The sequence below is a fragment of the Coregonus lavaretus genome (genome assembly GCF_964263955.1).
Source record: "Coregonus lavaretus genome assembly, chromosome: 1".
NCBI classification, from domain to species: Eukaryota; Metazoa; Chordata; class Actinopteri; order Salmoniformes; family Salmonidae; genus Coregonus; species Coregonus lavaretus.
The window spans coordinates 63835579-63858863 of record NC_139988.1 but is presented as its reverse complement, the minus strand read 5'-3'; the positions used below and the strand labels follow the sequence as shown (position 1 = coordinate 63858863).

The 23285-nt window shown below is 44.6% G+C and overlaps 1 protein-coding gene across 4 annotated transcripts in view; it reads left to right on the top strand.

The window, feature by feature from the left end:
- The window catches only part of LOC311130489 (retinoic acid receptor alpha-A), a 211944-nt gene extending 189281 nt beyond the window's left edge, over positions 1-22663 (top strand). For 2 of the 4 annotated variants that reach the window (XM_084163239.1, XM_084163238.1), the window contains 8 exons: positions 328-476; positions 6224-6365; positions 10885-11001; positions 13680-13840; positions 15887-16063; positions 16491-16695; positions 18010-18168; positions 20288-22663. In XM_084163239.1, the coding sequence (XP_084019365.1) occupies positions 328-476; positions 6224-6365; positions 10885-11001; positions 13680-13840; positions 15887-16063; positions 16491-16695; positions 18010-18168; positions 20288-20490 (1313 nt within the window). In that variant the 3' untranslated portion in view covers positions 20491-22663. The remainder of the gene's footprint in view (positions 1-327; positions 477-6223; positions 6366-10884; positions 11002-13679; positions 13841-15886; positions 16064-16490; positions 16696-18009; positions 18169-20287) is intronic. The other 2 variants (XM_084163241.1, XM_084163240.1) reach the window with 1 other exon arrangement.
- The last annotated feature ends 622 nt before the right edge of the window (positions 22664-23285 follow it).

Below are 23285 nucleotides of genomic sequence, written 5' to 3'. Positions count from 1 at the left end.
ATTGATATGTGGAACCCCCAACGTTACCGGTAAACAAGGATGGCCTGCTTTTCTCTTCGGCTCCAGCCTTGATTTGATTCACTGTGTAGGCCTATTTCTTGCCAAGCGCTCTGAGAGAGACTCTCTCAGCAATACCCAGAGTAGTCTTTCTTGTCCAAGATACGAAAGTGGCCTATCAAGATATTGTCTTATCAAGATATTGTCCTTGTCGTCTCTGTCGCTGAATGTGTTGTTAGGAAGTGTGTGTGTGTCTGTGTTGACGGTGTGTGTCTGTGTATTAAGTAGTGCGTACTAAGTGTGTGTCTCCCCCTCTTCTCTCTCCCACAGCTATAGAGACGCAGAGTACCAGCTCAGAGGAGATAGTGCCAAGCCCGCCGTCGCCCCCTCCTCCCCCGCGGGTCTACAAGCCCTGCTTCGTGTGCCAGGACAAGTCCTCAGGATACCACTATGGAGTCAGCGCCTGCGAAGGCTGCAAGGTGAGACACCACCTAACCTAATAACGATAGTCTATTATATGCTATATTCCATTCTATTCTATGCTATATTCCATTCTATTCTATGCTATAGTCCATTCTATTATGTGCTATATTCCATTCTATTATATGCTATATTCTATTCTATGCTATATTCCATTCTATTCTGTGCTATATTCCATTATATTCTGTGCTATATTCCATTCTATTCTATGCTATATTCCATTCTATTCTATGCTATATTCCATTCTATTCTGTGCTATACTTCATTCTATTTGATCCAGAGTTCAAATTGTACATTGATTCTGGGGGGTGTTCTGTAAATGGTGGGCTGGCCCAATGTTCTCAATGCATATAGGGGTGCCCATGTTGACATTTCTAACACATATCCTGCTTGTCCTGGTTTGGAACGGGAGTAACCAGTCCCAGGGGCCATCACCCCAAGCCACCCCTGAAAATTCAAACGCATGCTATGCATTGCATTTCCCATGAACTTTATCCAAAGTTCATAATATATATAGACCGGTTGGGGTGGATTTGGGGGTGCCCTAAAAATAGTGGACTGGACCATCGCTTATTCAGACCTCCTATATCTAGGGAAGGGGGATAGTCAGTTGCACAATTGAATGCATTCAACTGAAATATATCTCTGAATCAGAGAGGTGCGGGGGGCTGCCTTAATCGACATCTATGTCATCGGCGCCCGGGGAGCAGTTGTTGTTGAGGGTTAACTGCCTTGCTCAAGGGCACAGCAACAGTCGAAGCGGGGATTCAAACCAGCGACCTTTCGGTTACTGTCCCGACACTCTTAACCACTAGGCTACCTGCCGCCCTATACGCTATCTATACGTGATGGGACTGCCAGATGTGGGCTATGCTTCAATAATATTGCGCTATACAGTTCTCATAAACTATATGAAGAATTTCTTCCGTTTAGTGGTTTTAGTTTGAGTGTGTGTATCTGCTGTATCTGTCCAACTCCAAATGAAGTCGTTATCTAAAGTGGGTGCAGAAGAGGGGCGGCAGGTAGCTTAGTGGTTAAGAGCGTTGTGCCAGTAACCGAAAGGTCGCTGGTTCTAATCCCCGAGCCAACTAGGTGAAAAATCTGTCTGTGCCCTTGAGCAAGGCACTTAGCACACCCTAATTGCTCCTGTAAGTCGCTCTGGATAAGAGCGTCTGCTAAATAATGTAAATGTAAATGTAAGAGTGCATAAGAGCTGCACCCTCATTCAGCAAGTGTCAACGTGTACACTTGTCATCCCCACTCTCCGTGTATGCGTCCTTCACCCCTTCTCTCACCATTGATCAGGCCTAGCGAGCCTTTCAAGTGGTTATGTGAGACGTGTTATGAAAGCAGCAGGTACACTGACTTCCACACTGTCCTGTAATTAGGCAACCGTCTGCACTCTGAAGTGGTATCTGGCCGCCTTATCTGCAGTACTGTGTTTCATAAGACAGGCATGTGGGGTTGTGTAAGCTTGTGAAAGCAGTGGTGCGCTGGGGGACTCGCTGTTCATCTGTAATGCATGGAGGTTGAGGGCTATGGGGCTGAGGGTTTAAGGGGATGGTGGTTGAGGGGTTGAGGGCAGGGCGATGGTCTGAGACTGGCAGGCAGAGAGGGAGGCTGGATGACTGGCTGTGGTGGTGACAGGTGACCATTAGGCTTGCCTCACATGGCTGGGCCCAGGGAAGATAACACCTGGCCTGGAGGGAGGGAGGGACAGAGGTGCTGCAGGAGTGAGCCCAGTTGACACTCAAAGGAAGATGGGTCACTGCATCCAGAGTGGAGATGAGAGATGAGAAAAGGGGGATTAGGAAGAGAGCGAGGAGGAAAGAAGAGCAGGAAAGATGAGAAAGAGAGGACATAAGGACCGGAGAGGAGAGATGACCGGAAGGAGAAAACAAAGAGATGAGTGGAGTTTCTGGAGCACACAGTCCTTTTTTTAATGTATAGCATTATTATGTTTTTTTTAAATTTAATACATTTTCAAAAAAAAAAATTGCCCCCTTTTTGCTCCCCAATTTCGTGGTATCCAATTGGTAGTTACAGTCTTGTCCCATCGCTGCAACTCCCGTACCGACTCGGGAGAGGCGAAGGTCGAGAGCTGCGCGTCCTCCGAAACACAACCCAACCTAGCCGCACTGCCTCTTGACACAATGCCCGCTTAACCCGGAAGCCAGCCGCACCAATGTGTCGGAGGAAACACTGTACACCTGGCGACCGTGTCAGCGTGCACTGCGCCCGGCCCGCCACAGGAGTCGCCGGCCAAACCCTCCCCTAACCTGGATGACGCTGGGCCAATTGTGCGCCGCCCCATGGTTCTCCCGGTCGCGGCCGGCTACGACAGAGCCTGGACTTGAACCAGGATCTCTAGTGGCAAAGCTAGCACTGCGATGCAGTGCCTTAGACCACTGCGCCGCTCAGGAGGCCCCAGAGTCTTGTTTTAACACATTAGCACGAGGCAAGGTCTCGCCTCTGTGTGCCTTCAATGAAACTTAACCTGCCCTCTAAAAGAGACTTAGAAAAGTTATACAGCTGCACCATCGAGAGCATCCTGACTGGTTGCATCACTGCCTGGTATGGCAACTGCTCGGCCTCCGACCACAAGGCACTACAGAGGGTAGTGCGTACGGCCCAGTACATCACTGGGACCAAGCTTCCTGCCATCCAGGACCTCTATACCAGGCGGTGTCAGAGGAAGGTCCTAAAAAGACTTCAGCCATCCTAATCATAGACTGTTCTCTCTGCTACTGCACGGCAAGCGGTACCGGAGCGCCAAGTCTAGGTCCAAAAGGCTTCTTAACAGCTTCTACCCCCAAGCCATAAGACTCCTGAACAGCTAATCACATGGCTACCCGGACAATTTGCATTGCCCCCCCCACTTATCAATTTTTTACTTAACACTCATTTTTCTTAAAACTGCATTGTTGGTTAAGGGCTTGTAAGTAAGCATTTCACTAAGGTCTACACCTGTTGTATTTTGGCGCATGTGACAAATACAATTTCATTTGATTTGAAAAAGTTAACAAAAAAAAAAGAAAACCTGCCCTTTTATGGGGGAAGAAAAGCCCCACTTGACGGAGTTGCCGGTTGCACGTCCTCAATAGCTTTTAATATGTCTCTTAACTTCACACTGCTCCTTGTTGTCTAATAGTCCCTGATTAAATAGGCTAATGACTGAATACTAGTTACTGATGGAGAGCTGTAGAGTGTGTGTGTGTGTGTGTGTGTGTGTGTGTGTGTGTGTGTGTGTGTGTGTGTGTGTGTGTGTGTGTGTGTGTGTCGATGTGAAAGCATGGCTAAGACTTCATGTTGGCTATATCAGAAACAAACTGGCTAAAACTCACTGACTCACTGGGTGCTGTGCGTACACGTGAGCGTGCGTGTGTACATCCCTGCCGGGTGGTAGCGACCCCAGCACCAGCTGCTAGTCACTGCCCCCAGCCGGGCGTCCCGGGGAGAGCAGAACTTTCAAAAATTCAGCATCTGCCTCCCCTCTATCCTAGTCTTCTTCACAGGAGGTGAGTGAGCTTGGCATTTGTAATAATTCAACACTACAGGCATATTCATGTAAAGACGACCAGTCATCAGAGACTGGGGTAAGTTGAGGATTAGCAATTTAGCATCGCCCAACTACAAAGCCCAACCCTGGGGGGCGTTGAGGGATACGGTCGGACCAAGCTACTTAGAGATTACTCATTTGTTTGTTGTTGAAGTGGAGTCTCTCTCTCATGTTCCCTGTCTTTCTCCCAGATATATAAACACTTTAGCATAACATTTGCATGCTCTCTCTTCATATTTATGTTTTTGCCTCAGAGGCATTGGTGTGCAGCATGAACCCTCTTTTTTCTTTTTTAATGCGAAAGAGACTAGCATCTTAAACCCCCACCATTACTCGTCTCTCTGATGTTGTTGCAGTGTTTTTGGCTGTCCTTGTTAGTCACATCTTTAGGAATGTGCCTGTCGCAGACGCCGAGCGGGAGACGCAGAGTCTCTGGACATTTTCAGATGGTCGCACGAGGACACCTGCACACTCAGTGGGAGTGTGGGAAGTCTGGCTTTACTCTAGGCACAGTTTGTAACGTACGAGAGGATTCATGCTTTTCCTGTGAAGTTTCAGACCTTTCCCACTCAATCAACCGTTACCACACACACAGTTACAGTCAGGTCCCAAATTATTGGCACCCTTGATAATGATGAGCAAAATCATATAAATACTGAGCTATATTGTATGCTCCAAAACATTTGAAAATAATACAATTGCTCATAGAAAGAGATTTTGTTTAGCAAGTAAAACATATTTTTTCTCAAAAAGTTATTGGTCAAAATTATTGGCACCCCTGTTTTCAATACCTTTCAATACCTCACGAGGATAAGGGCAATAACTCATGAGGATAACGGCACTGCGCCTTTTTCAAAAATGTTTTATGAGTTTGCAGAACACATTGGGAGGGATCTTAGACCATTCCTTAATAAATAATCTTTCCAGATCAATGATATCCTTTGTCTGCACTTATGGGACCGCCCTCTTCAATTCAAACCACAGGTTTTCAATGGGGTTCATGTCCGTAGATTGAGATGGCCTCTTGTGTTTGCTGCCGTCCCTTACAATGTGCCACGTTTTCGCAATAACACTTTAATCGATGGATCAAACACACATAGCAGTGTACTGTAGTAATACTGTTCATCTCCTCCTCCTCTCGATCACCTTCAAATAGGATCACTCCCCCCCTGTCAGCCTGCCATTTCTCCTCTCAGGAGGGGAGGACGAGGACGAGGAGAGCGAAGGATAGCCGATGATCCAGGAAGGACAAATTATTGGTTTTAGTCCATCTGTCGGCCAGAGAGCTAATCTCCTCCTGGAATTGTGGCGCTCCCCTGCCAGCCGGGCCCACCCAAACATGACCCACCCCCTCTCCTCCATGATTCAATATGACCCACCATCGCTCCTCCGCCCATCAATATTACCAGTGATTAACCCATTGAGTGACTAATGAAAATAACTAGAATAGTTACCCACACTGTACTTGATACTGAAGGTATCATCTACAGTATCTGCCTTGCCAGATTCTTGCCAGAATATACAAAGGGGGTAGATGCCTCGAATGGTAGATGCACTGTTTGTGAACTATTGTTATGTTTTTTTAGGTTTCGGAGCTTTGAGACGCGTGGTTTGGGGATTTTGTGTATGTGACACCCTCCTGTCCTTTAATTTTGTTTCAGATATCCGCTGAAACAAAATGATCCGCGGAGAGTGGTTTTGTTTTGGTTCTGAGATCGCTTGTAAGCATTTTAAACCAACGTTCTCTCTCTGTAATGATTTTCAGTTGGCCCCGACCCAGAATTTATTTTTGCTGGGACATTTAAATATATAAAGTAGGTCATGGATAGGTAGCTAGAGGCTCATTGGCCTCTGTGTTTTATATCCCCAAACCGGTTTGACTTACTTAAAGTCCTAAAAGCATCTCTCAATGTCCTAATGGGCCATTACCAAGGTACATGGGTGATCTCATGAGATGGCAACAGGAGTTAATATTTCTGCTCCTACAGATTATTCATTGCTATGTCTTTCAAGAGCTTAGTGTTTGGTAGTGCATTGTGGAGCACTCTGGGGATTGTTATCTATAGGTTCTTGAATCTCCCCACACTCACTGACAATGTCTTTCTCTTCTTCCCATCTCTTCTCATCTCTCTTTCTTTTTCTCTCTCTCCCTCTCCTCGCTCACTTTCTTCCTTCCTCTGTCCTCAGGGCTTCTTTCGGAGGAGCATTCAGAAGAACATGGTGTATACGTGTCACCGGGAGAAGAACTGCATCATCAACAAGGTCACCAGGAACCGCTGCCAGTACTGCCGGCTGCAGAAATGCCTGGAAGTGGGCATGTCCAAGGAGTGTGAGTAGTACTGCACTACTATACTATACTATAACATCCTGCCAACCCTAACCTCAGTACACTATACACTACACCTCCCAGTCAGGACATCAACCACAGTCAGAGGCCATGCCATTATCTAAACTATGCACTGACAATCAGTTAATTTCCGTTCAACTGCCATCTGGGATGAAATGTCTGGGTATTTGATTGAGTTCTGATTGATAGGATAGCATGCATCACTGAACTACACTACACCACACCATCCAGTCAAGCCTGTACTACACAACACAAACTCAGATCACAATCATCATTCTCTATCTTCTTGCCCTTTTGTGCTGTTGTCTGTGCCCAATAATGTTTCTACCATGTCTTGTGCTGCTACCATGTTGTGCTGCTGCCATGTTGTGTTGCTACCATGTTGTTTTCATGTTGGGTTGCTACCTTGCTTGTGTTGTTGTGTGTTGCTGCCATGCTATGGTGTTGTCTTAGGTCTCTCTTTATGTAGTGTTGTGTTGTCTCTCTTGTTGTGATGTGTGTTTGGTCCTATATTTATATATATTTATTTAATCCCAGCCCCCGTCCCCGCAGGAGGCCTTTTGCCTTTTGGTAGGCTGTCATTGTAAATAAGAATTTGTTCTTAACTGACTTGCCTAGTTAAATAAAGGTTAAATAAAATAAATAAAATAATTGAGCATCAGAACAGTGTGTGTGTAGTGTACACTGCCCCGATACACAGTTTGGCTTTGCACAGTAATAGTGGTAGCATAGTGAGTCTTAGTGGACCTCTGTGATGAATATGTTAGCACCTGCGGAGAGTGAAAGAACAGGCGCCGCCTCTGATCAGTGCATCCCTGGGGCTGTGTGAACACACGCCCTCCCCTCACACACATACACACACACACTGTCAGACCAGATGAGATAATTGGTGGAGGTGAGAGGAAAGAGCTATGACCGGAGGGGCCTTACCTTGGCCTAACGACACACACACACAGGTCCACACTGTATACATTGTAAATATACACACGCACAGGCGGGCACACTCCTCCCTCCATCCCTCTCTCTCTCTCTGTCGTCTCTCTACTATGGTATTTACCCTCTTCATGGAGCTGTAAGCGCTCTGCGAGTTTCCCACATGGCTGGCCGTCTGAGGCCTACTGTAAAGTAAGTTATCCTCAGCGCTCCTTACCTCTGAATGGGCCCATTAATCATGATTATGAGGATTATGGCAGGCAGCTCTGCAACACCCACCACAGGGACAGACGGTGGATAGGTTGAAATGACACTGCCATCTTGAGGCTTGAATTTGGTACTGCATGGCTGAAGGTAAATAGACAGGATAGGTAGAAGTGGAACCTAACAACTGATATAGGGTCAGATGTTTTTTCTGTTCATCTCCCTAATGGTTAAGGGCCAACTTCTGTCTCAAGTTCAAAAGGTAGCCATATAGGTTCACTCTTAAGGCGTCAGCATGCTTCAGTTCATTTGGCACCAAGCTAGGCGAACCGAATGAGTGTGCTCGCATACTCCCTTCAACCTTCGCTTGAAAAACAAGAAAAAAGCGACAATACTGTACTTTTTGTCCATTTTGAGACACCGTAGCCAGTATATACTTCCTCACAATAGTCAGAATTATCTAAGATAACTCAAATCTGTCATAAATTTTTACGTTTTTGATCTTAGTCGCGCAATTTTAAGATGTTTGGTGCAGTATTTCTCAATGAAATAAATTGCATGAAAACGAGTCATCTCTTGTTGAATGATTGAATGATAGCAGACTTTATTGAAGAATCCCTACTGTTGACCAATCACCGCCGAAGGGGCATAGACTTCGGCTACCGACTTCGGCTTTCCTCAAGGAACATTTTTTTGTGTTCCCGAACAGCCGATAAAACCCTTACCAAAGTCCAAAACGAACAAAAACGTCACAAAATGTCATCATAATATACAGTTGAAGTCGGAAGTTTACATACACTTAGGTTGGAGTCATTAAAACTCGTTTTTTAACCACTCCACAAATTTCTTGTTAACAAACTATAGTTTTGGTAAGTCGGTTAGGACATCTACTTTGTGCATGACATAAGTAATTTTTCCAACAATTGTTTACAGACAGATTATTTCACTCTTTGCCTGACGACATGGGAAAATCAAAAGAAATCAGCCAAGACCTCAGAAAAAAGATTGTAGACCTCCACAGGTCTGGTTTGTCCTTGGGAGCCATTTCCAAATGCCTGAAGGTACCACGTTCATCTGTACAAACAATAGTATGCAAGTATAAACACCATGGGACCACGCAGCCGTCATACCGCTCAGGAAGGAGACGCGTTCTGTCTCCTAGAGATGAACGTACGTACCTAGGTGCGAAAAGTGCAAATCAATCCCAGAACAACAGCAAAGGACCTTGTGAAGATGCTGGAGGAAACAGGTACAAAAGTATCTACAGTAAAACTAATCCTATATTACATTTACATTTTAGTCATTTAGCAGACGCTCTTATCCAGAGCGACTTACAGGAGCAATTAGGGTTAAGTGCCTTGCTCAAGGGCACATTTACGTCATTTAGCAGACGCTCTTATCCAGAGCGACTTACAAATTGGTGCATTCACCCTATAGCCAGTGGGATAACCACTTTCCATATCACTTCCTGTGTAAGGCAGGGTCGTACTCTCCGAATGTTGTAGAGCATGAACCTGCAGGATCGGGTCACCGCCTTGATGTTAGCGGAGAACGACAGGGTGTTGTCCAGGGTCACGCCAAGGCTCTTCGCACCGCTCAGCAAGGAAGAAGCCACTGCTCCAAAACCACCATAAAAAAGCCAGACTACGGTTTGCAACTGCACATGCGGACAAAGATCATACTTTTTGGAGAAATGTCCTCTGGTCTGATGAAACAAAAATAGAACTGTTTGGCCATAATGACCATCGTTATGTTTGGAGGAAAAAGGGGGCTGCTTGCAAACCGAAGAACACCATCCCAACCGTGAAGCACGGGGTTGTCAGCATCATGCTGTGGGGGTGCTTTGCTGCAGGAGGAACTGGTGCACTTCACAAAATAGATGGCATCATAAGGAGGGAAAATTATGTGGATATATTGAAGCAACATCTCAAGACATCAGTCAGGAAGTTAAAGCTTGGTCGCAAATGGTTCTTCCAAATGGACAATGACCCCAAGCATACTTCCAAAGTTGTGGCAAAATGGCTTAAGGACAACAAAGTAAAGGGATTGGAGTGGCCATCACAAAGCCCTGACCTCAATCCTATTGAAAATGTGTGGGCAGAACTTAAAAAGCGTGTGCGAGCAAGGAGGCCTATAAACCTGACCGTTACACCAGCTCTGTCAGGAGGAATGGGCCAAAATTCACCCAACTTATTGTGGGAAGCTTGTGGAAAGCTACCTGAAACGTTTGACCCAAGTTAAACAATTTGCAGGCAATTGTACCAAATACTAATTGAGTGTATGTAAACTTCTGACCCACTGGGAATGTGATGAAAGAAATAAAATCTCTCTACTATTATTCTGACATTTCACATTCTTAAAATAAAGTGGTGATGCTAACTGACCTAAGTCGGGGAATTTTTACAAGGATTAAATGTCAGGAATTGTGAAAAACTGAGTTTAAATGTATTTGGGTAAGGTGTATGTAAACTGTATGCACGAACTCTTCCGAATGGTTTCGACTGGGAAGCATGTGGACGGACGCCTTTACTCCCCTTCTATTTATTATCTGTGTGTGTACTAGAGGGTTATGTGAGGGTGTAGTGTTGTGATGTCTTTCTCCATGTGTCCCTGTGTCCTGGCCGATGACTTTGGTTGTGTTGCGGGGCTCCGTCGGAGGGGGAAGGAGAGGATCTGGCCATCTGGGGGCCTGCAGGGAGCTACCGAGGAGGCTGGGAGGGCGGGCCGGCCGGCCGCTCTGCTAGGGGACGTCTCAGTGACCTTGCGTCCGCTCGACAGCTCCGACAACACCGTCAGGACCAGTGCCAGGTGGCCGTGCCAAGGCAGAGGGGGAGAGAGAGTGAAAGAGAAGGGAGGGATGGGGGTTACCAGGGAAAGCCTGGGAGAGGAGTCAGTGATGTCGAGGAAAGGCAGGGCTGGCCTGCAGTTTTTGGGGAAATGCTCTTTTTCAATGTCAATGTTGACTATTTTTGTTTCCTTAGGCGTGCCGTTAAAACTCAGCTGGTGACTACTGTATGCGTGAATGTAGAGTTGATTCATGTCATGAAGTTGTGGGGTTTTGAATTTGGTTTCTAACTAAGTGAGCCTGATGTACTACACGTTTGTATGATGTCTACTGGTGAACTTGTGTTTAGAATACAGTCTGTGTACGACAGAGAATGTGCCCATTCAAGTTATAGGATTTGTTGTGTTTTGAATTTGGTTATTACCATTCAGATTATATGATGGTCCATTTCATTGTACATGACCCCATCCCATCAGCGTAAACGTTCCCCGCTGTGTTACTGTGGTTGGGTGTGTAGCTCTGTTAGTTAGTGTGTGCCCTGTCGAGGGGGTAAACCTGTGCCCCTCCTTGTCGCCTCAGCTCCTCGGTCCAGCTCCAAAGGCGGGATGGCGTTGGGCCCCCAGCCGCCGCCCCCACCCTTGGAGACCGGGAGGGGACAGACTGGGGCGCCAGGGGCAGACAGGGCAGCTCCCCCGGGTAAGCAGCCACCCCCCTCCTTCCCCAACCCCCCTTCCTCCGTCCCCGCTTTCCCTCCATCCATCCCTCATCACCTGTTTTCATCTCCTGTGCAGTGCCCTAGCATCTCCAGCATCTATGAAAGGAGGAGGAGGGTAGGAGAGGATAGAGGGAGAATAAGTTTCATCATTGTCCGGCCGCAACAGAGCAGCGAGAGAGAGGCAGGCAGGAGAAGCAGGGGAACATTGACATTTTTATCTTTCCATTGAATTTAATCTGAGTGATGGACGACCTGTCATGGCTTTAATTTTCCTCCTTCAAATTATCCCTCTCTGTCAGCTGGCCCCCTCTCTCTTTCTCATACACACACACACACGTGCACGCACCCACACATTCATACACACACACGCAGACACATTGTCAAACCTTTTATATTATGAAATCCACTATGAGTACAAGTGATTGATTGATGGAAGTGTGTGTATTGCTTCTAGCATACCCTACACAATACAATACTGGACGCTACAATGAAGATACTGCTAGTATGTGGTTCATATCAGTAGGAAACACAATTCCACACAGTCATACCATTTTTAGAATGCTAGAAAGAATCCCTCATAGCTCAAACACATTCATATTCAAACAAAGCATTCATGTAGACACATTCCACGATTTACACACACACACACACACACACACACACACACACACAAAAGAATGCGGTCGGCTGAATTACTTCTCCCCCTCGCTAGCCCAGTTATGGATCGCCCTCCAGTTATTGCACACAGCATTTCTCTGTGAATGATCGCGAGTCCCGGCTAATAGTTATTTAATGACTGCATTAAATTGTGTTGTGCAGCTTTTGATTGCAGTGTCAATTTGTCAGCATGGGTAATGTCTCTGCATTAAGGATGCTCCACTTTTATTTAGGGAATTCATTTAACGTCTCCAGCGGGGGTGCTGAGTCGCTTTGACAGCCACAGAGAGCGGGGGAGGGCCTGAGACACACATATACACACACACACACACACACACACGCATGCACAAACACACATCATTCGCAACTCTCCTCACCTGTCAACTCCTTTAAAGGTGGATGGACTTTGTGGTAAGGACAAATAGCTGTTGGCAATGCATAGTTGTATAGATGTAAGGAAGTGCTTTACTTGATTGCTTTTTATTTGTTAGTGATGCATATGAATGAACATCTCTGTAATTGTGCCAAATTTTGACAAAAGTCACATTTTCATCTGCAGTCCCTTGGGTCTTAGTGATGTGATGGTGTGCTTACTTAGCAAAGCAAGATCTGCTGTTGTGTAGTGTGTGAGCATCAGACCTGGATCCCCCTTGTCTCTCTGTAAGTTATCCCAGGGAGGGAGGCCTGTCTGTGGTCAGTTCTGTGTACCCTTATAATGGTTAGGATTTGGACAGGGGAAGCTGATCCAGGATCTGTGCCTAAGGGTAACCTCTGGGTCGAGGTCTGGGACTACTGTGTCTGCACAGAACAACCCCACTAACTGGGACTCGAGCTGGGGACTGGGGAAAGTGGGAGAAGAGGAAGAAAAAAACACAGGGAAGTCCTATCAGAGAACAAGTGAAGCTTGGAGCGAGAGAGGGGGACAGAGGGAAATAAGCTAGCTATTGAGGATTAAAGAGAGGGAGAAGAGAGGAATGCGCAACAGTGATAAAGAAAGAAAGAGAGAAAGAAAGAAAGAGAGCGAATGCTAGAGGGGGTTATGTAGCTAGTAGGAGCGGGGGCTCAGTCGAGCCCTTTAAACCATTACCGCCTGGATATTTGTCATATTATGTTATTAGATTAGCCAGGGCCTCTAATGAAAGCAGTAGCAATGTGTCAGCATTATGAACGACCTTATCCGCCAACGCAATTTATCACCTAACCTGCCCTCCCTCGTCAGACCTATACACCCCAGGGTGGGTGAGGGGAGGGGGGAGGGGTAGTAGGGAGGAGGGAGAGAGCTGGATATACCCTAATGGCTTTCCAATGCTAAACACAGCAGCGGCTGGTGTATTTGTCATTTCGGGAGTGAGTGTACCTACTTTCGCAGCAGCGGTCGACGCGCCGCAGGGAATGGCATTTCTCAGGCTTTCCTTTTGGATTATTTCCTCAGTAATATCTCTGTCCCCCCTGGGCCGACCTCTCATGGTCGTTTATCTTCCCGGATGGGATCAGAGCTGGAATGTGTTCTGGTTGCTTCTTAGCTACAGAGGCCCTCGGAGCCTGTTGTTCTCCTACCTTCACTTAATCATCCTCTTCTATCGGGTATCTGTCCTGCTAGCTAGCCTACCTACACCACCTCCTGTCCTTTTGCTACCTCAACTTTATATCTCAATCTCCATCTTAGTTTCGGTCTAGATACCGCCACAATTCAAATACTGTTCCACGATTCTTCCCCCAACACAAGTGAAATCCTGGGTGCTTTACCCGCAGTTTCATTTCACTGATGGTCTTGCCATTTGATTTCGGTTTTATTCCTGTCTTTGATATCACAATTGCTTTCTAGTTTAGGCGGGAAATGCAGTATCCTTCCTAGACTGTTTGTAAACCAACCAACTGAAACCGAGACAAACTCAATTTACCTCAGAAGCCCCCTTCTTTTTAACACACCTTTTAGACATTCCACTGCTAAATGGCCGCCCTGTTCCTAAACCCTGCTTCTCTTCCTTCTCTCTCCCGTCAGCGGTGAGGAACGACCGGAACAAGAAGAAGAAGGATGAAAAGAAGCCAGAGTGTACTGAGAGCTACGTGCTGAGCACTGAGACGGAGCAGATGATCAACAGGGTCAGCAAGGCGCATAAGGAGACCTTCCCTTCGCTCTGCCAGCTGGGCAAATACACTACGGTGAGCACCACAATACTTAGAGACAGAGGTGTGTGTGTTTCTGTATGTAAAATCTTATAGACAAACCAGGACAGTGCATTCGCTCATCTGTTGTTGTTGGTATTTTAACTGAATGATTCTTCAAAGTGTTGTTTAAGTATAGCTTCAGAACCATGTTGATGCTGCTACCTGTGATTCTCATAACCAGAGTACATTCATTTGATTTAAAGTGTAATTCATGTTGTCTGTGTGGAGCCTTGAATGCAGGGGCGCAACTTTGGTTTTAGAAGTGGGGGGCATTTAAAGCTCATTTCCTGCATTTCTACACAATCCAATATGACCCATGGCCCTTCTAGCCGTCTCTATTTATAACAACAAAAAGTAAATAAAAAATTTCCCCAGTCATCAAGCTAGGTAAGAGATCATTGTTAAATATGTTTAAGTGATCAGACGGAACTAGATCAAAGCTAATTCAATTATCAATATTATTGCACCTTTAACCAATAGCTTAACAAATGAACAAATCTTTTAAAATAATTAAGTACATAGACTTTTGAATGTCAAATTTCAGCCAGACCGCCCAGCCAACCCCAACCAGTCTAGTCAATAACTCAACTCTCTTCCAACACAATTTTTTTACTTTATTTATTTTTTATTCCCAAGAGAAAGGTTTGAAAATAAAGTTTTACAAACATTTTAAAATAAACGCACACCTACACATATACATATTTTATTTCAGCTCATGAAACATGGGACCAACACTTTACATATTGCATTTATATTTCTGTTCAGTATAGTTTCAATCTTTTGAAGCATCTGGCTTGTCCAGTGTTTGCTGCACAGAGAGAATAAAGTGTTGTGTCTGCAAAAATTCACCTCAGCTCCATCACAAACTGGTCTTCCCTGGCTGCCTGACCCTGCTGAGGCATGACAAATAATGACCTTGGTGTACATTTATTTATACATTTTATTCTATTATTGGATAAAATAATGGTTCAATAATTGAAATGAACATTATTCCCAGATCCCAGACTGTAGCTTTAAGCTTAAATAATAATAATATGCCATTTAGCAGACGCTTTTATCCAAAGCGACTTACAGTCATGCGTGCATACATTTTTTTTTTGTGTATGGGTGGTCCCGGGGATCGAACCCACTACCTTGGCGTTACAAGCGCCGTGCTCTACCAGCTGAGCTACAGAGGACCACTTAAGCTGCTGTCCTTGAGCTACTGTAAGTCTACCTATCAATTAAAGATGGAACTTTGTATCATTCACTGATATTGTTAATATACTGCAAAATTCACCTGAGCTCCGTAGACTGGTCTTCCCTGGCTGTCTGACCCTGCTGGGACACCTGTCACCATCTGATCCTGCTATGAAATGATGATCATAGTGTTGTGTACTGACGGTGCACCATGACCGTGAAGCCTGTAGAGCTGTTTATTACTGTGTCAGTGTGAAACGTAGGGAATTAGCTAGGGAAATTGACAAATCAATAAGATTACATTGCTATACTGACTCTAATAAAAACTCACATTGCACAAAATAAAGTAAATTATCGGTCTTCAATCGTTTGGCCGCTGGTTTCATCTCTCGATTCAGGTCTAGTGTGAATGAGGCAAAATAATACCTACTTTTGGCCAGCTCTCTCACTCTCTTTGTACATCAACTGGCGAAAGCAAGCTAAGTTAATTTACTTCTGTTGAAACGGGACAAAAATGCTACAAAATATTTCCATATAAACAACAGCTGTTAGATAGCGATATGAGGTGGCTATTATTACTATCTGATACCGATAGCTACAGGCTACACTAGAGCTAAACTGGCTGTGGTAGCTACTAGCTAGCTAATTCATTCACCTCAGTCAAGAGTGGATGAAAAATGTGCTAACGTTACATGTCAGTTACATGACTAGCTCAGCACTGGGGGGGTACTTGACTCAATTCAGACAGAAATGCAATTTCAGAATGTGGGGTGGTCATGACCCCCCCAGTGAAAGTTGTGCCCCTGCTTGAATGTAACACCATCTTCATCCAATAAAGACTTGTCTCTCTCTCGTTCACAGAGTAACAGCTCGGAGCGGCGTGTGGCTTTGGACGTGAACCTGTGGGACAAATTCAGTGAGCTGTCCACCAAGTGTATCATCAAGACGGTGGAGTTTGCCAAGCAGCTGCCCGGCTTCACCACGCTCACCATCGCTGACCAGATCACCCTGCTCAAGGCCGCCTGTCTGGACATACTGGTAAGGATCGCTTTTGGTTAGCTCTACTAATGGTGGTCTGGAACAAATGCCTACACACCCTCTCGGATCGCTCTTCATGATCAGAGTTGGTCGCTCACCAACCTTGGTCGTGGTCCATCTGAGAGGGAGTACAGGTGTTTGTTCCAGCACTAAAACACCATATCACCAACGAATCACCTTGTCAGTAGGAACTTGATTAGTTGAAACGGATGTATGAGTGCTGGGGTGGTGTAAAAATCTGTACACCATCTCGTTTTTTCAGGCCCAGGATTAGTGAGTGATGACCACTGTTATTAAATAAGATCTGTTCATAGGATTGTTGAAGTTACTACAGCTACTTATCGATTCATACCCCGTGCTATTGCATGATTGGCCTATGCATTTTATTTTTGGCATGCTCAACCAATCCTGCACTCTGCTCCCTCAGATTCTGCGGATCTGCACGCGCTACACGCCGGAGCAGGACACCATGACGTTCTCGGACGGCCTGACGCTAAACCGGACCCAGATGCACAATGCCGGCTTCGGACCACTCACCGACCTGGTGTTCGCCTTCGCCAACCAGCTCCTCCCCCTGGAGATGGACGACGCCGAAACGGGGCTGCTCAGCGCCATCTGTCTGCTGTGTGGAGGTACTGCGGCTGTTTGGATTTAACACACACCCATACACACTCAGTGATTGAAGCTGATAATGACATTGTGCCCAAGTAGGGTAGGGGTTAATCTGCCTCATCTTCATGTGGCTGTGAAGGTGTCGCTGTCTAAAACAAATAGGGTTGGTCACATCACTTCTCATTATAGGCAATTGTCACTGTACCGTATTCCAGCATTCACATATTGGACAGGCTCAAAATTATACTGAACAAAAATATAAACGCAACATGTAAACGGTTGGTCCCATGTTTCATGAGCTGAAATAAAAGGTCCCCTAAATTTTCCATACACACAAAAAGCTTATTTATCTAACATTTTGTGCACACATTTGTTTATATCCCTGTTAGTGAGCATTTCTCCTTTGCCAAGATAATCAATCCACCTGATAGATGTGGCATATCAAGAAGCTGATTAAACAGCATGATCATTACACACTTGTGCTGGGGACAATAAAAGGCCACTCTAAAATGTGCAGTTTTGTCACACAACAAAATGCCACAGATGTCTCAAGTTTTGAGGGAGCGTGCAATTGGCATGCTGACTGCAGGAATGTCTACCATAGCTGTTGCCAGAGAATTGAATGTTCATTTCTCTACCATAAGCCGCCTCCAATGTTGTTTTAGAGAATTTGGCAGTACGTCCAACTGGCCTCACAACCGCAGACCACGTTATGGCGTTGTGTGGGCGAGCGGTGTGCTGATGTCAACGTTGCGAACAGAGGTGTGCCCTATGGTGCCGGTGGGGTTATGGTATGGGCAGGCATAAACTACGGACAACAAGCACAATTGTATTTTATCGATGGCAATTTGAATGCACAGAAATACCGTGACAAGATCCTGAGGCCCATTTTTTAAAGGTATATGTGACCAACAGATGCATATCGGTATTCCCAATCATGTGAAATCGATAGATGAGGGCAAATTAATTTTTCAATTGACTGATTTCCTCATATGAACTATAACTCAGTAAAATCTTTGAAATTGTTGCATGTTGCGTTTATGTTTTTGTTCAGGATAGAAACGTAGACTAGTGCTGTCTTGAGCACCATCTAGTGGTTAATAGTAAACACATAACAATCTGTACTTAGAAATTCTCATTGACCTACCTGGAGAAAGTTCAGGAGGGTGCACACTCACTGCAGCGTTAAAGAACATTCAGATAATGTAGCTAATGTAGTAATATAGTGCAAATATGATGGCTTGCCATGTAGAATACAGTTTTAGCGTGAGTTCTATTTATTACATTTCACCTCACTGAACACACCCCTGTATTGTGTTTGTGGCTATGTGTAGATCGGCAGGACCTGGAGCAGGCAGACAAGGTGGACGTACTACAGGAGCCCCTACTGGAGGCTCTGAAGATCTACGTGAGGAAGAGGAGGCCTCACAAACCACACATGTTTCCCAAGATGCTGATGAAGATCACCGACCTGAGGAGCATCAGCGCCAAAGGTGAGAGGCAGTCAGAGACATCCATCTACACCATTGACCATTTCTTACTTGTTCAAAGGTTGTCTGAAATAGGGCTAAATCAGGCATCTTGCAATTGGTTCAATAACTGTCGGTAACAGACAGGACACAATGTGTGCTTACTGACAGTATCAAATGTAGTTTCCTCAATATTACGAAAGGTGTGCCGCAGGGGTTGATTTTGGGCCCTGTTCTCGTCACTGTTTATATCAATAATATTGGTGTATCTGTTAAAACCTGTAACATTCATCTCTACGTGGATGGTACAGTTATTACTGTTATTTAGTCCTGTGCCGCCTCAGTACAGCAGGCCATTCATGACCTTCAACATGGTTTGACTCAATTCAAAAAGACCAAGATCTTGAAACTAGTGCTAAATGCTAATAAAACCAAATTGATGTTGTTATCTTGGTCTTTGCATATTTGCATGTTCCCCATTATAAGTACTTGGGTATTTGGATTGTTGATAAACTCTTTTAAAACAAACATGGAAAAACGGACCAAAAAGCTGAGAATTAAGATTGGTTTCTTTTATATAATTAAATCCTGCTTCACTTTGAAAAGTAGAAGGAAGATTGTTCAATCAACGCTTCTCCAAGTACTTGATTATGGGGATATAATCTACATGCATGCGGCAGCCTCTGTTTTTTAAAACCTTTAGACTCAGTATATCACTCAGCACTGCGTTTTATCACTGTGGACAATTTTCGTTCACATCACTGCATTTTGTATAGTTCTGTTGGCTGGGAGCCTCTGACTACCAGAAGGGCCCAGCATTGGCTACTTTCTGTATATAAAGGATTTAATCCAGGCTCTTTCGCAGCCGGCCGTGACCAGGAGACTCATGGGCGGCGCACAATTGGCCCAGCGTCGTCCAGGGTAGGGGAGGGAATGGCCGGCAGGGATGTAGCTCAGTTGATAGAGCATGGCGTTTGCGACGCCAGGGTTGTGGGTTCGATTCCCACGGGGGGGCCAGTATGAAAAATAAAAGAATTATGTATGCACTCACTAACTGTAAATCGCTCTGGATAAGAGCGTCTGCTAAATGACTAAAATGTAAATGTAAAATGTAAAGTGGTTCTTCAGAGACTCCCCCCCCCCCCCCCCCCCCCTTACTCAGCTCAAGTATTAATTGGAGATCCAGAAAATTCAGACCCGCTCTCTGGACTGGCTGGTTCTGGTGGTACCGCGGATCTCCACTGAGCTGGGGGAAAATGCTTTTATCCCCAGCTCGTGGAATAGCCTTCAGGCCACATTGAAGCTGGACTCGCTGGTCTCAATTGGACAGTTTAGATCAATTTTGAGGAAGATAAGGTGATAGTTGTTTGTTGTGATTAATCTTGTTGTATTTATTGTATTGATGTTGCTATTTTGCTTTATGTTGTATTGAATTATGTGTTCATGTTCACAGGGCGCCCTTGAGAATGAGACCCTGGTCTCAATGGTGACTCCACTGTTTAAAAGCTTTACAAAATACACAAATAAAATACACACAGCTGTGGATTAGCCATATACAGTACTGTTTCAATAAGCCTTATATTATAATTGTCTACTATATATAGTAGTTAAAGCTGCAATATTAAGCTTTTTGGGCGACCCCGACCAAATTAACATAGAAATGGGATTTATAGATTTGTCATTCTTATTGAAAGAAGTCTAAGAAGCATAGATCTGTTCTATATGCGCTATTTATATGCTTCCCGTTCTTAAGTTTCGTTTTTGCGTCTTTTACTTTTGGTTTTGTAAACCAGCTTCAAACAGCTGAAAATACAATATTTGTGGTAATGGAAAATATATTTCACAATGGTTTAGATGGTACAATGATTATCTTGCTTGTTTTGTCACAAACTGAAATTAGGCAAACTATTCTAATTTTAGTAACCAGGAAATGGCGGAGCAATTTCTGCATAGTGCACCTTTAAGGTACTTACTTTGCAACATCCATAAAGGTTTAAACTCAATTGTAAAGGTCTACATTTTCTATTCTGTCAACTGCAATTGTAATGTAGGTCCAAGTCAAATGTGACTCATTCATATAAAGGGGTTGAATGTCCACAACTGAGGACAGTCTAACACCATATCTTGGTCCTCCCCTCCTCAGGAGCCGAGCGTGTCATCACCCTGAAGATGGAGATCCCGGGCTCCATGCCCCCTCTCATCCAGGAGATGCTGGAGAACTCTGAGGGTCTGGAGAGCGGGGCCACAGGCTCCCGGACCAGTGGGGCCCCCCCAGGCAGCTGCAGCCCCAGCCTGTCCCCAAGTTCCGCCCAAAGCAGCCCCAGCCCCACCACGCAGTCACCGTAGCAAGCCGCCCTCTTTCTCTCATCCCCCTCTCTCTCCCTGTGGTTGGGGGGTCCTGGATGGACACAGAGACTGGCGTGTTCTTGAGTGTTCCTCCCCATGTGCGACACACCCTCTCCTGCTCCACCCCCTCAAAGACACTGTCTAGAAAATGGCGGAAGGGCGGCGGCAGGATTTCTCAGTTTTCTGGAACACTGCTGATATCTCCTCCGTCCCTCACCTCACCCTTCTCTCTCTCTGTCTCCACCTGAAAGACTGAGGGAAGTAACTGAAAGGATCACTCAGAGGGGCTGGCGGGAAAGGGGGAGACGGACAGACAGACAAACGGACAGGAGAAGCGGACAAAACTAACACCAGACACTTCTCGTTTCTCCGAGGCGGACTGCAGGCATGGACTTGTCAAAGAAGACCACACATAAAAAGACTGGGTCGTTCTCCTTTTCCATCTTTGAAAAACAGATTTCGTACAAAATATATATAAATATATATAGAAAAGTAAGGAACTATTGTGATTTGACTTCTTCTTGATGGAATAATAGGTTGAGAAGGAAAACTACTTTTTTGTGTGTTTTAATTGTTTTATACCCATGAGGGTATCAAAAGAGAATTGTTCCATTGTTTTATCACATACTGATGTTTTAATTAACAAAAGTAAAGAAGTTGAAATTACTTTTTCAATTTAAAGACAGACACACACAAATGTGCACAGAAAAGAGTTGCGATAAATATCACAAACTATTCCAGGTTGGGTTTGCTTTTTCTCTCCTTTTTATTTTCTGCTGCAAAGAGAATGGGAAAAAATGATTGTATGAGCTTGGATGTATGATATGGTCACAGGTCCTTCAAGAAATCAAATGAATGAAGTTAAGGTGTATTTTAAGTAGCCTTTGAGTTCATGTATATAAGCTGTATTCATTTCTTTAAAAAAACAACAACAAAAAAAATGATAATCTTTTATGTGTTTTGTTCATAGGTTTCTGTTTCAAGAAAAAATATTTTAAGCACATTTTCCTGAAGGAAACACATCTGTTAGTTTGTCCCCTTAAATGTGGGACAGGTCCATAGAAATCACTATGGTTCTTAAAAACAGCAGCCACAAATTTAGTTCTCTCACCCCTTAAATTACAAAAGATTTCCATGAATACAAAAAAAGAAAAAGAAAAAGAAAACCAAAGCACTCATATTGGGGCTTTTTGGTGATTGGTAGCTAAAGAAAGATGTGGAGTTGGAGGGTTGAGAGCCAGGTGCTGGGTTCGTCCAGCAAGGCACAGAGACTAGACACAGCATAGGTTCCCAAATGGATTACAGTGTGAAGGATGGAGTACAGTACACTGTATTTTCAAGACAAGTGATTCCTATAAGAATCTCAACAATGATATGTGGGCGAGGGGAACTTCAGTGATCTAGTGTTCCCTCTTGATGGTGAAGAAAGTTGGCCTTGTTGACTATGCTCTCACAACTACACCAACAACCTGGGTCGTATTCATTAGGCATTAAAAAGTCAAAATAAGTGATTGACAGAGGGAGAGTCTACCCCGCTTGTAAAACGTTTTACTACAGTGTGCACTAATGAATATGACCCCGTTTTGGGAAACGGGACCTTTGACCTTTGCCTCAGAACAATACCACTTGTGATTCTTCATAGAAGCCCCAACATCACCACTGAGGCTAGTTTTTGATTCTCACACGCAGCTCGCTCAAACATGCATCACTGTACACAAACACACACCGATGTCTCAGGAAGGAATCATTCTGTATGCTTTGCTTGTTCTTTGTAAGAGTTTCCACTGTGCTGCACCCCACCGCCTATCACACACACATGGACACACATGCGCATGCTACTGAGCCTTTGAATTCTACAACTCTACAATCACTCATCTCTGCTAGGCCAGTACTTTGCAGAGAGACTGGTCCGAACAACGAGAGCTTTGAAGAGGATGTCAATATGGATTCTGTTGGAATCATAAATGTGTGAATTTTTGTATTTTCTTTATTTGTATGGTCAAAGCTGCTTTTTTCCTCAATTAGGACTATACCTGTCCACAACAGCGCACAAGCCTCTCTCCCCAGCAAATCTGGAATAGCAACACACACCCCTCGATTTGAGAAGTATAGAATATGTAGCCATTTTTTCTAGATTTATCAGGCGACTTAAAATAAAAACTAAAAACAAATTGAATAATTGCAGTGATTGTTTGTGTGTGCCTGTATCAGTGTTTGATTACACATACATTTGCGTTAATACATCAAGATGTGTACCAAAATACTTTTTTTTATAGTCTTAGCTCAATTGGTAGAGCATGGCGCTTGTAACGCCAGGGTAGTGGGTTCGATCCCCGGGACCACCCATACCTAAAAATGTATGCACGCATGACTAAGTCGCTTTGGATAAAAGCGTCTGCTAAATAGCATATTATTGTTATATTATTATTATACTGCCATCTAGAGGAGTCTTCTGCACCTGAGCCTTGTACTTTGAGAAGCATTACTTGGCGTGTAAAGAAATGTCTGATAGATGAGTAGGCCTCTTCTGATAGAAGAAATACAGTGATAGCAGCAACGGCTACCATTTATTGACAATCATAATGTAAGTACGCAAGAATAAATGGGTTCCATGGTATGGTATATGTGCCGTTGCAGACTGCAGTACAATACAAGGACAACCATACAAACGTTAGGCCCTCAAACACCAATGAAGGCTACTGAGTTCTACTGGTAGCAAGCAGGCCATTGAGAGCAGTTATTTGTCTTGCACAAGACAGTTCACAGAATTGTCGATTTTAAAGAAATGTAGCCAA